The 16,292-nt window shown below is 48.4% G+C and overlaps 2 protein-coding genes and 1 long non-coding RNA gene across 12 annotated transcripts in view; 1 reads left to right on the top strand and 2 right to left on the bottom strand.

Annotated features, from left to right (window-relative positions):
• Positions 1-522: 522 nt before the first annotated feature.
• LOC146760524 (uncharacterized) lies at positions 523-4,036 on the bottom strand. Its single transcript, XR_014947738.1, has 3 exons — positions 3,955-4,036; positions 1,019-1,086; positions 523-923 (listed from the first exon to the last, which is right to left on the bottom strand). It is a non-coding gene; the product is annotated as an uncharacterized LOC146760524 (long non-coding RNA).
• A 77-nt stretch (positions 4,037-4,113) lies between these two features.
• Positions 4,114-13,004, top strand: KCTD19 (potassium channel tetramerization domain containing 19). The gene is made up of 16 exons (XM_015873807.3): positions 4,114-4,404; positions 4,935-5,079; positions 5,418-5,609; positions 6,224-6,346; positions 7,104-7,296; positions 7,967-8,127; positions 8,268-8,371; positions 8,657-8,799; positions 10,003-10,086; positions 10,212-10,308; positions 10,586-11,219; positions 11,361-11,423; positions 11,765-11,968; positions 12,212-12,366; positions 12,476-12,577; positions 12,871-13,004. Exons 2-16 carry the CDS (start codon positions 5,001-5,003, stop codon positions 12,967-12,969), a joined length of 2,433 nt encoding a protein of 810 aa, XP_015729293.2. The 5' UTR covers positions 4,114-4,404; positions 4,935-5,000; the 3' UTR covers positions 12,970-13,004.
• Positions 13,005-13,162: 158 nt separating this feature from the next.
• PLEKHG4 (pleckstrin homology and RhoGEF domain containing G4) overlaps positions 13,163-16,292 on the bottom strand; it is a 68,361-nt gene continuing 65,231 nt past the window's right edge. For 3 of the 10 annotated variants that reach the window (XM_085551694.1, XM_085551695.1, XM_085551699.1), the window contains 3 exons: positions 16,063-16,259; positions 15,458-15,541; positions 13,163-14,464 (listed from right to left, as the gene is read on the bottom strand). In XM_085551694.1, the coding sequence (XP_085407820.1) occupies positions 15,500-15,541; positions 16,063-16,259 (239 nt within the window). In that variant the 3' untranslated portion in view covers positions 13,163-14,464; positions 15,458-15,499. Of the gene's footprint in view, positions 15,542-15,571; positions 16,260-16,292 lie in introns of those variants that run through there. The other 7 variants (XM_085551696.1, XM_085551697.1, XM_085551700.1 and 4 more) reach the window with 3 other exon arrangements.

The following is a 16,292-nucleotide window of genomic DNA, read 5'->3' as shown; positions in this document are numbered from 1 at the left end:
ATGACAGGGAATAGCCACCAAAGAGCTACTGAGGGCAAGGCACAGCTGAGCAGCCCTATGGCCTTCTACAATGAAGAGGTGGGTAGTCAAGGGGAGAACGGGTCAGGGTCAATGGAACATGATGAACATGATACATGGAGACACAGACCCACAGAATACCCTGAGTTGGAAGAGACCCACCAGGACCATGGAGTCCTCCAATCCCTGCTCATTGCTATGAGTAGTTCTGTACCTACTGACACCAACAGTCTTGGTCTTCATTAATTTATCTTCTCTATGAAAGCTCATTCTTGGCACCTTCCCTTCCTGTGTTCAAGCAGATTCAAAGCTCTCCTGGGTAGATGGCAGGTCCCTGGGCTATGAGCTTCCATAGGGAAAAGGGCTGCAGTAGGGTGGGGGCAAGTGGCCTTCCCTGGTCATTGGATGCCAACTTCAACCACATCCAGGGAAGCAACAAAACCTCTTCCTTGTGGCCACGTCACTGAAACGGAGCAGAACTCATAAAGAAAGAGCACACGTTTTTGGCCTTGATGGCTGCATGGGAGCAACCCCCTTTACTGCAGCGGGTCCCTTTGCTAAGGATCCAATGGGTAACGTGGCTGATGATGAGAAGCTTGACTTTTTTTTAGCCCAATGAAGTCAGCCTGTGTTTGATCCGATGCCTTCCTGGGCTCTTTGCTCGGGTGTCATTAAGTTCACATAAATAAATCAGAAGCTGAAGCCAAGAGAAGCGATCAGAGCCTGGCAGCACCGACTGCGCTGCTCCCTCCCCGCACAGTTCCAGGCTCTTGGCATGGGTGAAACCCTATGGGAACATCAGCTCCATCCTGGAAAGTACGTGAGCTGCTCTGATGAGCTGCAGTGCAGACACAGTGGGGCTCTGCAGCATGAAAACAGCTCCGTGCATTTCAGTTTGAATGGAGCTGGTGAAGGGAGAAAAAGAGTTAAAGCTGAAGCCATGGCCCCACATTGATGGAAAGAGGGATGTTATCCAGGTGGGATGATACCAAAAGATGACCTTAAATTTCCGCTGTATGAGCCATTTCTCTGCCATAGGCTGCATCCCTTGGGAGCTTCCAGGCTGACCTGTAATCCAAAAGGAAGGGCTATAAGGACTAAAGGAAGGGTTTAGTGCTTTGACAGCAATTCGTGTGCTTGGGGTGATGGGCTGGGCTCCTTGGGGGGGTCATTATGATGTGGGGTGTGTGCTTTGGGCAGCCCAAAGACTCTGGTTTGAATACAGACCTTCCAAGCTGTGCTTCATCGCCTGGCACACACTGACATTGATCAATGCCATTGCAAAGCAAATTGAATTAACTTGGCCACTTTCTTCTTGGCACAGCCTGATCTCAGCTGAAATGTTATTAGATGGGAGCCATCCCCACATCTTGTTAACCCAATAAGTGTGGCAGGAGGAGGCGGGGGAAGGAAGAGAGGGGGAGGGGGATGCTGAGAAATGGACCAGTGTGAGGATCAGACTGGCCAGCAGGAGAATGCATGGGGTGTAAGAGCACACACAGCCCATATCTCATGTCTGTTCTGCCCTCCTTATGGAGGAGAACTGCTCAATTGCTGCTGTGTGACTGTTCCTAAAGGGATACACTGACTTCTGTCCATTCCAATTCACATGGAAAGGTGATATAAATATAAATACATAAAAGAAGTCCGTACTTAACCTCCGTATTACTAGAGAACTACAACCATGACTCACTTTAAGGTTACACACACTGCTGTCATACAATGATTAATAACTGCCCCCATTCAAGCTGTGTGCTAAAAAGGCTGGGAGCACACAGAGGACTCCCATTGCAAACGTCTCTCATTTTGACCCATAGTCCTTTCCCTAAAGGAGTAAATCCACTGTAGCCAGGACAGCCCTGGCTCTCCACCCACTGAACTGGCACATTTCTATCCTGGCTTTTAAGCTTGCAGCCTCAATGAAGGAATTCACCCCTCTTTACACTTGTGATGAGACAAAAACCAACCAACCAACATGGCTGGGGGGTGCAGGATCAGCTGGGTGCCTTTCCAATGCTGGGTGATCCATTGGAAGAGCAATGAATGACACTGAGAGCAGCACAGCACAAAGGTAAGCAAAGCTCTGCCCCACTGTAAAGCATTCATGCATACAGGGTGCAGAACCACCCTAAACAAACAACAACACACGAGGCACAAAGAGATATTCAGGCATCCTGGCAGGGAGCCGAGGTGACATCAGAAAACAACCCTAAACAGAGCTGTTACTATGGATATTCATTGTTATGGGCGGCGGTGGTTGGTGGGGTGGGGACTAATTGCGAACAAATCTGAGTTTAGGATTTAAACATGCAGCATCTGCATTGCTGCCCAACCTGCACTGTGTGCTTTAGACTCCGGGAGTGGAGCATGAGGCTGCAGGGGGAGCCTGCTGTGCTCCTGTCCCATGTTATTGCTGCACATTCAGCACATGGCTGTGTATGGAGGACGATCAAGCTGCTGCTTGAAGGTTTGATGTGGAGCAGACATACAGCATTTCAGGGCTGCACATGAGACCAAACCCAGCGGGAAGGCGGCTGCAGAGGCAGAATGAAGGGTGGGAAGCAGAAGCAGGCAGCGTGCAGCCAAACAGCTCCTCTCTGTGGCAGATACTGATAGATAAATAGTGCTGGGAATGGGTGAGAGATGTGGAAAGGATGGGGTGGGATGCTGCTGGCAAAGCAACAGACAACAGGATGAACGAGGAGGTGTTGGTTGCCCGCAGTGTCTTTGAAGGGAGGAAAATGAGAAGGCTTCTGAAATGCCCTGCTAATATTGAGGCTGAGCCCTTTGTTCTGTGGGTCATTTCTAGCAGAGCTGTGTGCTGCCATCACATGAGCACCCACCAGATGGAAAAGCAAGTTTGGGGCTGGACTCACACAGACACAAAAGGACCGTCACGATGATTCCCACACAGCACTGCCCATAGATGCTCTCAAAGCACTGAATCTCTTTGGCAGCAAGAATGGATCCAAACTACCCAAGCTGATGAGGGCAACAGTGGCCATGCAGCATCCAGCACAGCGTGGCCATGGTTGGAATATACCCAGCAACATGAGAAGTGGTTTAGTGGGAGCAGAGTCGGGTGTAGAATGAGAGCAGAAGCTGCACAGCACAGCTGGATGCTGCACTTCCACACAGCTCCATTGCCTGTCAATACAAAACCCCTCCTCTTCATTCAGAGAGGCATAACCCCATTGGTGCCATACAACACAGCCCCAGAGCACAGATGCTGCTCCCTACATCCAATTATACATCAGCATTAAAGATGTACCAGCTCCTAAGCTCGCTCAGCTGCCCCCATTCCAGCCGCATTCCCATCCCATCGCAGTGAGCTGTTTTCCCATCCCAGCTCAGCGGATCTGACCCCCCTGTAACGCCCCCCCCCCCATTATCCGCTCCCCCCCGTCCCCGCCCGTTGCTGCCGTTGCTCGGCCGGCCGCCATGGTAGCGCAGAGCCGCGCTGTGTGTCCCGGCCCGTTCCCCTCCCCTGCCGTGCTGGGCAGCCCCATTTCATGATGTTTCGGTGCCAAAGAGCCGCTGCTGTGCTGCGGGGCGATGCTGGGGCTGTGCCTGCAGCGAGGGCTGCGGGTGGTGCTGCCCTGCTCGGCTCGCACCTCCCTTACCTGCCATTCGCTCCCTGTCCTCTCCCCGGTTCCCTTCCCTTGTGCTCCCAAATTGCTTTAGTTTTGTAACAAGCTGCTTCGAAACCTATTACATCGATGCTACCTCAGAACAGAAAAGGAAATAGAACCAGGAAAGCCAGAAAGGCCACCAAGAGCATCAGCCCCACCACCAGCCCTCGCTATAGGCCACGTCCCTCAGTGTCACTTCCACTCTCCTCTTGACCACCCCATGCACGGTGACCCCCCCCACCCCCCTGGGCAGCTGTGCTGATGCCTCACTGCTCCTTAGTATGAATTGCTCCCAGTATCCCACCTGAAGCTGCCCTGGTGCAGCTGGTGGAACCTTTGGTTGGAAAGGCCAATGGGAAATGCAGAGTCCAATGGAACATTAGAATAAAACGTCGTGTTGCTTCAGCACTTAGAGGTTTGTTCTCCCTTATGATGCGTTTTCCTTTTCTTTTTGAAGGGACCAGAGAGCGCTGCTGAACCTCCAGAAGAAGAGTCCATTAATCTTAACGTTGGCGGGTGGTATTTCTCACTCCCCAGAAGCAAAGTTGCTCAGTTTCCTGACTCTCCATTGTGGAAAGAGGCTTCTGTCCAAGACTGGTCTGACAATCTGAGGTTATTTATTGACCAGGATGGTTTTGTATTCAGGCACCTTCATTATTACCTGCAGACTTCAAAGCTGCCTTCTCTCAGCTGCACTGAATTGAGCTTACTGTACGAGCAAGCATCAGCTCTGCAGCTGACGCCTTTAATACAGGTAAAGAGGGGTGCTCTGGGTGCCTCATGTAGATGTAATTACTGTTAAGAGATGGTCCGTATTCATTTCTTAGCACCATCTATATGAGGATGTGATATCAAGGAATGCGTGTGTGCCTTTCTCAGTGCTTGTGATGGTGCCATCAGAAATCAAGTGCTCAAAAAACAGTTGGCTTGTTCTGGAACACAGAAACAGCTCTCAGTGTAGTTCACATCCCCATAGACATTCTCCATTCATATCCCTGTAGATATTCTCCATCATATCCCTATAGATATTCTCCATTCACATTCCTATAGATATTCTCCATTCATATCCCTGTAGATATTCTCCATTCACATCCCCATAGATATTCTCCATTCATTCTGTTTCCCCAGCTAACTTTAAGTATCACAGTGTTAGGAATGGGATCTGTGTCTGTTCTTGTCTGAGCACAGCATTCCATGACATGCTGTAGTAGATGTGAACTGCATCATGGCATGGACTGGACTCCTTCCCACAGCTGCATAGAAAAGCTTTATGTATTTTAACAGCTTTTAGGTGATCTGAAGGAGGATAGTTCACGTGTCCAACATGCAGATACACCAATAGCTGGAAGAATGCCTCTGAATAACTGGAGAACACAGAAATGTGCCAACAAGCCATCAGAGATCCCCCCTAGGAGCCCAGTGTTTGCAGGTAGGTGTCCCAGACCCTTCCCAGGCTCACTAAGTGAGGTTCCTCTGCTGGGTAACCCAGAGTGAGCCCAGCTCACAGCTCTTGGTTATGGCAAAGCTGAAGGGATTGGAGTTGTTTGCTGTGGTTTTGCACATGTCACACCATGGGACCATAGAACAAGACGTGTAGCTCTTGGCAGGGTAATCTGGGCTTCAGCAGATGCTTTTCACTCTGTGTGTAGGAAACTCTATAGAAGGGACTTAAGAATTATTTTTCATTCCACGGGTTTTTGCTAGACTGCTGCAAGCCAGAAGTTCCATCTTTATCTAATTGTTTCTTCTCTGCTTTTCTTCACCCAGGGTTACATGACAGAACTCCCCTTGGGCTCGTGGATACGCCTTTACTCGATACAGAAGAGGAAGTGAATTACTGCTTTTTGCCATTAGATTTAGTGAGAAAATATCCAGTGCTGGTTAATGATGACAACTTGCTGTGGCTGCTTGAGAACGCGGCCCTGATCGAATGCGACTACAGCGAATTCCGCTTCATAGGTAACTCTTCTTATTACTGTGATGTCTTAATCATCTTTAATTAAACCATTTCTCCCTGTCTCCAGTCAAAGACTGGAATCTTTTCATGCCTATTGGTTTGGTTTTGCTGTCTGTCAGTTGCAAGAAGCAAAACATGCACCAAGTGCCTTCTGGAGTCTCATAACCCCAAATGACCCACTTATGGTCCTACTTATTTATCCCTCATTAATCGAACAGTTTGCTGAACTGAAATGCATTATGGCATCAGGAACTGGAACTACTGTTGCCATATGGGAAAATACACATTTAAGGGCACACCGGGATGGAGGAATGTCCAGGAAAACCAAGCCAAACCTCTATCATGAATTTCTTATTGCATGATGAATAAACAGAACTAACCTAATTCTGTGGTCACCCAGTTATTCGTGCTCTGTTTTGTCTCCTCCAGCACAAGCCTCATTCACAGGCTATCATTTTCAAAGGCATCATTTCACGGTGTGTTGCCTATTATCTGCCATGTATGTCTGTATATAGAAATGGGAATGCTGCAGGAAGTCATAAGAAGCTCTATTTCCAGAGCTGAGCACTGGGCACAGGATGATCACTTCACTTCCTGTTTTGTGTTTCTTTTCAAGTTAACTTTCTCCGCTCCAAGAAGATGTTGTTGCCTGATGATTTCTCCAACATCGATGCCTTGGAGGAGGAAGCTTTAGCTTTAGGAATCCCTGAACTTACAGAGGCTGTGAGGATCTGTAGAGGTAATACAGCGTACATAGGGGGAACTTGACAGTGTGAAACAGGAATGGTATAAATACAGTCAACTATGAACAGAAATCATATAATAGAATCATAGAATCACCAAGGTTGGAAAAGACCTACAAGATCATCCAGTCCAGCTTATCACTAACAGTTCTCACTAAACCACGTCCCTTAACACAGTGCCTAAACATTCCTTGAACACCTCCAGGGCTGGTGACTTCACTTTCTCCCTGGGCAGCCCATTCCAATGCCTGGCCACTCTTTTGGAGATGTAGTATTTCTTAATGTCCAGCCTGAGTCTTCCCTGGTGCAATTTGAGACCATTCTACTTAGTCCTAAAGATCAACTCATTTGCATAGACATTTGATCAGCTGGGAAGTCATGGAATGGTTTGAGTTGGAAGGGACCTTAAAGGCACTCTAACCCTGCACTGAGCAGGGACACCCACGGCTCTATCAGTGCTCAGAGCCCTGTTCCCTGACCTTGGCTGTCTGCAGGGACAGGGCAACACCAGCTCTCCAGGCAGCCTGTGTCTCACCACACTTAGTGTAAAAAACATCTTCCTTACATCCAATCTAAATCTCCCCTCTCCTAGTTAGAACCTGTTTCCCCTCGTCACAACAGCCCTTGCTATAGAGTCCATCCACTTCTTACTTTCCTAAACACTGAAAGGTCGCACTCGGGTCTCCCCGGAGCCTGACAGCAGCCGTTAAGCAGCATCACTCGGTAACGAACCCCTCGTCCCCTCGGTTGCAGGCGGCGTTGCGGGGCGTTGCGGGTCGGGCGGGCGGCGCAGCGGAGCGGGGCAGCGTGCGGCGAGATACAGCATGGCGCTGGGGCTGCTGCAGCACTACCCCGATTCAGCACTCGGACAGCTCCTGGTGGGCAGCGACCTGAGCCGGCACCGCCTCCACGTGTGCGGCAGCGGGGTCCTCTTCCAACACGCCAGGTAACGTGGGGACAAGGATCTGAGGCTGTCCCAGGGGATGGGAACCCGTCGGGAGGGTGCTGGGATTGGTGATCCCCCGCGGGGTGGCTTCCCGATGGCTTATAGTGCTCATCTGCCGCATCCGAACGGAACGCTGTGAACATAAAGTGACACCGTATGGGATAAACTTGGTATCACATAGGGGTTTTTCATGCTGAATGTATTCTCTCTGAAGTACCTTAAGTAACAGAATCGCGTATCCTAAGTTGAAAGGGATCCATGAGAGTCTTCGAGCCCAACTCCCACCTCTGCACAGGGCAATCTGAGTGTTAAACCATAGATTTCAGAGCACTGCCCAAAAGTTTCTTGAATGCTGGCAGCTGTGAGGCCATGAGCACCACCCTGTGGAGCCTCTGCCAAAGCCCAACCATTCACTATTGAAGAACTTCTTGCCAATAATCAACCTGAAATTCTCCTGATGGTTTAATCCACTCCCTCATGCCCTATCACCAGTCACCAGAGAGATGAGCACTTTCCTTTCCCTCCCCTCACACCTTTTGTCCAGCATCAATTGCAACACAAACGCACACTACCCCATCTCTAAAGGATTATGGAAAGGCAGCAGGATGGTGGAACACGTAATGACCTCCTCCCCCCGATTAAAAAAGATGTGGCTTCTCCTTCTGGACAGGAACTGGTTGGGAACTTGCCGACTTCCCCTCACTGAGGATATTTCTGAAATCCAAGAGCTCTGCGCCTACTTGGACAAAGGGGACCTCACCTACGAGCCAATGAAAGAAGCTTTAAAATGCTATCTGAAGCAACAGATGCCATCAGAGGGCGGAGATTGCAGTAAGTCAAAAATCCCTTCTATTTTAAAACATAATGAGCAGTTTTACCTGAATGCAGTTAATGAAGATCTTTTTCCCTTGGCTCAGTGCTTCAGGCTGTAGGATCCTAATCGTCCCCTTTCCATTTCTTGCTGTTTCCAGATGCAGAGTGGACAGCAGAGGTGTCAGTGTGTACACTGCATCAGATTGTGAAAGTTTACGTGGGAAGTAACTGGTATGAAACTTACTTACAGACCTTGCTGAAGGTACGGATAACTGATGGAGCTGCCTTAAGGCATTAATGTGACCCTTCCTAAGACAGAACCTATAATTCTATGGTGACTGAGCTACATTTCTAATAAGAGCAAATATTCGAGTTGTTTTGCTCTGAGTACTCTATTAAATATGTTCAGGGACCTGTGGCAAATAAATCTGACTTCTTAAGAAAGCACTTTCTGGGTTAATAAGTCACTGGGCTAATAAGATCAGCAGACTTGATGGAGCTGGTTCAATGCTCTTCCCACTACCTTGATGACTCTCTATTTCTGCAGTACCCGGAGCTGCTGTCAAATGACAAGAAAGTCTGTTGGATCACTTATGGTCAAAGTCTTCTAATCCACGGAGACGGGCAGATGTTTCGACACATTCTCAACTTTCTAAGACTTGGGAAACTGATTCTGCCTGCGGAATTTAAGTAAGAGTGAATTGACGGCTTTCTGTTGTATCAGATGGTTATAGGGCATATAAATACTACCCCAAAAAAGGCAGAATTCTATTGAATTCTGAAGCAAACTGTTCTGTCTAGATATAAGCCGTTGGTATTTGGAGGTAATTGCGAGATGAGTTTAGTTCATCTATTTTAATGAGAGGTGGAGCAGACCCTTGTGCTGTGGTGAAGGCCACAGATCTGTGCGCTGTGCACACTGCTAGCAAAAGGGAAAATGTTTTTTTATTTATGGAAACCATCGCATCGTTCTTCAGCTGTGGGGTTTTTTGGCTGGTTGGTTTATATTATATATACATATGCATATACTGATGCCAAAGTCTGATTTAGTTCATCTGAAATATATTTCATTTGCACCCTCTACTGGCATCTCTGCTTTAATGCTGAAAAATCTCTTCCAAACCCACAGTGGTATAGCTGATGCGGTCAATTTTAGCTCAGTTAGCTGTTGTATATTTTCTCATTCTTTTCCTCAAAGTCAACAGAAACATCACACTGGTGGCTGCTTTGGTGTGTTAATCCCTGTTTACTTTCATGGCTGACATCAAAGTCACACAGGAAGCTGAATGTCAGGCACCACTGTGCAAGCAAACTAAATATGTCTGGGAATGTTCCTGGTCCTCTGCAAGGAGTCCTGGTGGGCCAAACCATGCCTGGGAATTGTTAGAAGGGCAGCACATGGGATAGGACCAACTGCAACGCCAACGGGTTGGTAGTGAAGGAATCACATCCCAGGGCTGAGAGCACTTCTGAGAGTGGAGAATTTATTCCCATCTGCGAATGTTCATTATGGGATTCCCTATGGAAAATGCTAGGATGAGTTTTCAACAGGAGGAAAGCATTGTGCACATCACACAGCAGGCTTCTCAAAATCAGGTCTTTGTCTTTCACACCCATGGCTAATGAAAAAAGGAAAATAAGAACAGGTATTTTCACTTAACCAGCAGAGGGGTAATAGTGTAGAAGTCAGTGGTACTTAATGCTAAGATTCCCATTGCTTTCAATAGAATCAGACTTTTGATAGGCTTTTTGTCCACAACGTTATAAGGAAAATCACCCCTGTGAGCGCATCTTTTGTGCACTGCCTGCTTAAGCTTCCAGAATTTATATATAATTGGATAAGGTAATTGCTAAGATTATTCAGTGATTTCACTGTTCATTTACAACTTACAGAGAATGGCCTCTGTTCTGTCAAGAAGCAGAGGAGTACCGGATCCCTTCCCTTTTGGAGGCACTTTATCACTGCGATGCGTACAGGTAGGTGAAGTACTTCTTTTGCTTTTCTCCAGTATAACGTCCTTTCCTGACTTAGCTGTAGTTTGTAGTCTGATCTATCAGCAAGGCTCACATGAATCTGTTGGTCAAAGTTATCCGTTCTCTAGGTTATGGATCCAAAACAAGGAACTGAGGAATGAGGATTCTTTTCCATCTAGAGTGCCTAGGAACAAGGAGCGTGAGTTCAGCAAAGACCACAAAGAGGTATAACTTTCACGAGGCATTGCCATAGAAAGCTTTGGTGAGCATTCAGTGGTGTGAACAGAGGTGATTCCAGACAGCACAGCATCAGTGCTGGATTGCCAGAGCAGGGCTAAGGCACAGCAGCAGGCATAGGAGTGAGAAAGTATTTCCAAAGATGAAGAATTTGGTTCTCAAAGGCTTGTATTAGAATGAATCAAAGATACCTCTTGTTAGGAAAGGCAAGATCTGTATTTCTTTCCACGAGGAACAGGAATAACAGTGCTTTGCTCTGCTATAGGTGTATTCGTGTGCAGCTGTGGGTTCCAGTAATCATACTGATACACAGAATAACATAAAAGATCTGAAGGGGAAGAGAGACAGCAATGGGGGGAAGGCAAAGCCTCCCAAAATGGCACCACAGAGTGGGGGCACGAAGCGAAAGAATGCAGCTGAAGGATACGATGAGTCCTCACCCAGCACAGCGAAATCCAGCTTACGTTTGGAAAGCCCTCCAAGGAAGAGAGGAATGAGAAGCAGTTTAAGGAAACAAGCAGAAAATAAAGACTCATCCATCGACATCCTGAAATTACTTTCCCTGGTAAAGGAATGGGGCACACTGAACTCCAAGAGACGGGATTCTCAGCATGTGGAAGTAGCTGATGGTTGTGTCACAGGCACCGTGCCTCCACACGGCACTGCTGAGCAGGATGGAGCTGTCAAAGCTTCTATTGCTTGTTCTGCTGGGAAAATGAGCTTTGCAATTCAAGAAAATGAGCCCAAATGTGGGGCTGGAGAAAAGCAGCTGGGGCAAAATGTGTCCAAAGTGAGTTTGCCAGTTACTCCAAGCACTGGAATGCATCAGTTCAACACCATCAAAACGACTCTCCTAACAGGAAAAAGCATCTGGAATGTAAACAAGGAACCAGCAGAAGGTAAATGATCACTCTCTGACTGTTGTTTGCAAAAAACGAGGGGAGTATTTAACTGAATCATGAGACGTGAGATGGATGCTTAGATCCTGCTGCTGAACTGGACCAATGGTCTCATTGCTCTCCTTGTCCTCCTGCTCATAGGAAGTTTTCCTGGTGAAGGAAGAGACAGGAGCTTGCAGTTGGAGCCCATCTGTAAAGCAGGTGGTAAGTTTTAACTGCTGGCAAAGCAAGGTCATTCATCACGATCTGGTGCTGTAACCGTAGCAGTACAAGGAAGATTATTCCTTTTTTCCTATAGAAAAAGAATCCTCTTTCATAACCCCTGAAAGAATCCTGGCCTAAACGGTGCTCGGGTTTTGTTACGCTGTGTATAAGAGCTGCAATGTTGCGCTAAAGGCTGTAAATGATTTGATGTTCAGTTTGTTGTTTTCTGTCCGTTACTGTTTCGCTTTCCCTCACAAAGGCCACAATAGGGCAGAACTTCAATAAGATCCATTTTGCGGTCACACAAGAGAACAGATGTGTGATCTGCTACTTCTACATAGGCTTTGCTACAGAACCAAGGGATGGCCAACGTACCAGAGCCCTCCAGGAAGCTCACAGCAACGTGGGAGCGATCCTGAAAGTCCAACATCCTCCAGTTATAGGTAGTGACGGCTGTCACACGTGGCACGAAGAGAGCATCGTTTACAGCACTCTAATGGGTGGCATCCAGCTGGAGAAGTCAAACCCCCAGGGGCTTCCCCAAGGTAAGGAGATGCAAATGGCTGTGGGGTGCTGGTGTTACCTCTATAACTAACCAAAAGAACAGGAAGAAAGCCACAGATCAACAGCCTGACGTGTATTGACACCAAGCTCAGGTTTGAAAACTGACTGCAGGACTCCTTGGGCAGGACAGGTATTAAAGAAGCCAACAGCTGGGTGACTGAAATGTGAAATGCTGCAACCACATCCCTTTTTTCCTGATGGTTTTGTCCATGTGTTTCTTGCAGACACCATTTTCCTTCGCTTTGCTCTCTCCCACGAAGAGATGTTCTACGCCAGGAAGTGCCACTTCTTCCTGACCGATGTCATCCTGGACTCCATCAGGCAGAAGGACCCCAAGGAAATCACGGCCAAAGTCATGACCCTTGTGAACAGGCTGTGGGTAGGTCCGAGCAGAGCTGTGCCTCCACTGGGGTGACAGGGCTTAGAAACTCGAGACCGAACTCTTCCCACTTTGCCCATTGTTATGACCACGTTGTGTTCTGGTTCAGACCCAGCAGATCACACCCAAGGAGTTTGTTGGTGATCTGCTGAGCACAGAATACTTCAAAGGGGACAGAAACATTCGTGAGCAGCTTCTGAAGTGGGTGGAGGTAAGTTCCACTCGCCACAAGGTGATGCTGTAGGGCTTCTTAATACTACTGGCTTTCCCCTTGAACTGATTCCCCAGCTGTTTGCTAATGAATTAAGTAAGGCAGGGGCTTTACGACACAGATTGGCTCCTATCACAGCAAGCCTTCATCAGAGTTAAAAAGCGTGCTGCTAATTTATGAGACGTCCACAAAAGAAGCAGGTGGACTGTTCTGGGGTGGATAAGCAACACGGGGCAGAGGAGGTTGCGCAGCCAGCGAGGGACTTAACCCCACCTCCATCTGTGCTTTCCCAGTTCACGCTGCCCTTGGCACGGAAATACAGCTGCTGCCTCCAGTTGCTGATGCAGAGAGGGTTTGCTCGCTCGGTCTCCTCCTTTACCTTGGGAATGTAAGTTTACAGGACGTTAATAAAAATCCTTGAAGTGGGTACAGTTCTCATCTGGGCTCTTATCTCCCCCCGCATCCACCACCCTGGTAAGATAGCAGTGTTTCAGTCTCCCCCCAGCCCTTGCAGAGGGTACCTGGGTGCCCACGGCACAGCTGTTCCCTCGCAGACTGAAATCACCATGCCACACAGCAACAAGATTCACATAAAGAAAATAACCTTTATTAGACAAATCAAACCCTGAAAAAAAACCAACCAGCATCAGGTAAACATGGAGGTTTTTGTCTGTGGGTTGAGTTTTGGTTGTTTTTCCAGCAATACAGAAACATTTGGAACTGAAACATTCAGCAAGTTTGGGCTTTTGTTTTTTTTGCCTTAGTAAACTCTTCCCCTCTGGTGACATGAGCAGTTGCTGCCTTGAGAGCCCCCAAACCTTGCATTAACTTAGCAATGGTTTTAGAACAGTAACTTTTCAATGCATTCCAGTGCAACCATTCCCCATACAGTTTCATAAACAAAGGTGTCAGCTGTGCTCCAGCTGCCGCCTACAAAATAAGTTTTGTTTAAAAACCAAAACAAGACACATTCACCTCATTAAGTATAAACAAGATTTTTACGTACAGTACAGGTATTTCCAGAGTCGAGAGGAACAAGTTGAGAGTAACGCGTGGTCTGAGTTTGGCTGCTCACAACCCCTGCAGCTGGCCCAGCAGCAGCCTCAGGTTGCTGCTGCTCAATGAGAACTGGGCCAGCAGCTGCACAGAGGAGCTGGGGGGCGCAGCTCAGCCCCCAACACGCAGCCCCCCTCCTCCCTGCCCACACCTCACCTCGGGGAAGGCACTTCTGCTGGGCACGGCGAGCTGGTGGGTTAGCACAGGAGAGCAGGGAGTTAAGGCAGAGAAGCTCAGCACCGAGGCACTGGAAGAATGGTCTGAAGAAAACAATTCACCGTAACAATGAAACTTGCTTTTATTAAAACAGGAGTGTTAAGCCAAGAAAATAAATTACTGCTATGATAGACATATTTAGAACATAAGGAAGGACGTTAAGCTCGAGCTCCAGGTCAATATAACCCTGAAACGGAAAGTTACTCTACTTTTCTTAAATATCTTGGTTTCTCTTCTTGCCCTTCCAAAAACTTTATAAAATGTGCAGCTTGCAGAACAAATAGGAACAGGGTCAATGTAACAAAAATCTGTACAGCACATAGCTTTAAAAATAATACATTTTTTCTTTTTTTTTTTTTTTTTTCCAAACAGCTATGTTACTTATTACTTATAAATATAGGGCTAACTAGTATCAAATGCCCGAGGTCCCATCCAACACCAGAGTTATAAGCGTAGCTGACAGAAACCTTCCCGGGCTTCCCCCCATCGGAGGGCAGCTTTTGTGCTGTCTGACAGAGCCCGTTTAAGTGTAAAAACATCTTCAGAGATGAAGACTGTCTCCTCCTGCTGGTCAGAGGCCTGGGGTCTTCAGTGTGTTTGAAATGGCAATCAAACCTGGAACACAGCACCGTGCAATGGGTTAGACTGGCTGCACTCCTACGAGGTGGCAGGATCCACAGCCTGCAGCTCCCCAGCCTGGCCAGCTGTGAGTTTGCCAAATACTTTAAAGCCATGGTTTGACAGAGCTGCATTTTGGTGCAGAAAGAACATTTTGCTGGAGGTGCCTCAGTGGGAGGCTGTGTTCTCCAGGCTGAGAGCTGCCCTGTCCCTCAGGACTCACCCAAGGCCACGTACAGTGGGCCAGCAAACCCCACTGCAGCTGTGACTGCTTTAGAAGGTCCTGTCTGCTACCTGCCCCAAAAGGGGTTGGGATCCCCAGCCTTAACCTCGGTGGCTGGCACTGTTTAGGTCAGTACAACACCCCAACCTGCAGATCACAAGGCATGGGCTCCACCATCCGTCACCCTGTGCCTTGCACATTAAAGCCCTGATCCTGGGGACCAACATTTGGTGGTTTCCCCTCAGGACTTTCTGCCCACAGCCTAGCAGGCTCCTGTGATTGGTGCTGCCCACAGTTTCCTTGGGAGGTTCAAAGGAAACTGGGATAAATCCAGCTTAGGGAGAATGCCATGGACTCCCCCTCAAGAGAACTCAGTGGGACAAAAGGAAGAGCAGGATTCTGGCAAACAGCCACAAGAAACAGGTTAGTGGTTAGACAGCTGGGCAGCAATGAGAGCAGAGAAGCTCATTTGAGCGCTGACGCATGAATGAGGTGGTGCTCAACCTCTGCTACCTGAACATGGTTCTGCTGGTTTTGCTTCTGCTCCTTCAAACCAGAGAGGCATCAGACGTTATTTAAGGTGATGGCTCTGGCTGTGGGAGTTGGTCAACTCTAATCAGATCAATGAGAGCCTCAGAGGCTGGTCAGGAATGTGCGAGGAAAGCTTCTCAGGGGAAGCTGAGGGTGAGACTCTACTGTCTCAGAGCTCCTGACAAACGTGACCAGCACTTGGAGCAGCTGGAAAATCCTCTTTAGGGGCTACTTACAACAACTCCACTTCCTTAGGCCGTATACGTATGCAGAGGGGATCACACTATTGTCGAGGGACTTATGGTGGCCTGGCCTGCTTTCTGCAGAGGAGAGAAGCCAGCATTAGTACAGGGTTAGAGGGCAACAGCGTCAGGACACAAGCTAGTGGGAAGGGCGGTGGCTGAGAACCCTCGGGAACTGAGAAGCAGTTACATCACAGAGCAACAGGCTGCCATTCTTCCCCACCGCTCCATCTCACTGCTCCCCACAGAAGGCCCAAACATCCCAGGGAAGGAGCTGAGCAGCATCTGCGGCACAACTCCACTCATTCAACCCCAGGATGTGCAGCATCCCCTCCTGACGCAGCCTCCAGCACTGCAGATCCTTTCCAGTGCATCTCCTCAGGGATCTCGGTCACCGAAGGTGAGGCTTTCACAATACGGGGGCTCTCGCCTGCCCCAGAAGAGGCGAGTCTCTGCATGAGGAAGTGTCACTTCCCCACAGCGACTCCCAGCCCAAAAGCAGCATCTTCAGTCCCCACGTGAGAGGCAATGCCTTGAACTGGGGAGGTAGTGGTGGGAACGGGCAGAGTGAAGAGAGTGCTTTGGCTGCTTGCACTTACTGCAGAAATGTACTGGCTGTTCGTGAACCGGGGTTTGCCCTCCATTGCAGAGCTGTGTTGTGAGCCCAGGGGCACATAGGGAGGTGAACCCATGTCTTCACAGAAGCTTTCTTGTGGGATGCTGGAGACACAGCCACTGTCGGAGCCGCTGGAGCCGCTGCCTGACATGCAGTGTGATGACTCGGAGCTCTCTGTGGCTGGGAAAAAACAGGAAGGTCATTCTGAGGACC

Source organism: Coturnix japonica, chromosome 6, assembly GCF_054131305.1.
Source record: "Coturnix japonica strain WE chromosome 6, WE-NBRP24, whole genome shotgun sequence".
NCBI classification, from domain to species: Eukaryota; Metazoa; Chordata; class Aves; order Galliformes; family Phasianidae; genus Coturnix; species Coturnix japonica.
Note: the sequence above shows the minus strand (reverse complement) of the source record. Positions and strands in the feature narration are given on the sequence as shown.

Bases quoted from the DNA above. Each gene is read 5' to 3' on its own strand.
- KCTD19 (XM_015873807.3), top strand. From the start codon at position 5,001: ATGCCTCTGAATAACTGGAGAACACAGAAATGTGCCAACAAGCCATCA. The intron at 6,347-7,103 runs GTAATACAGCGT...CCTCGGTTGCAG, and splicing joins GGCTGTGAGGATCTGTAGAG to GCGGCGTTGCGGGGCGTTGC. The intron at 8,128-8,267 runs GTAAGTCAAAAA...TGCTGTTTCCAG, and splicing joins ATCAGAGGGCGGAGATTGCA to ATGCAGAGTGGACAGCAGAG.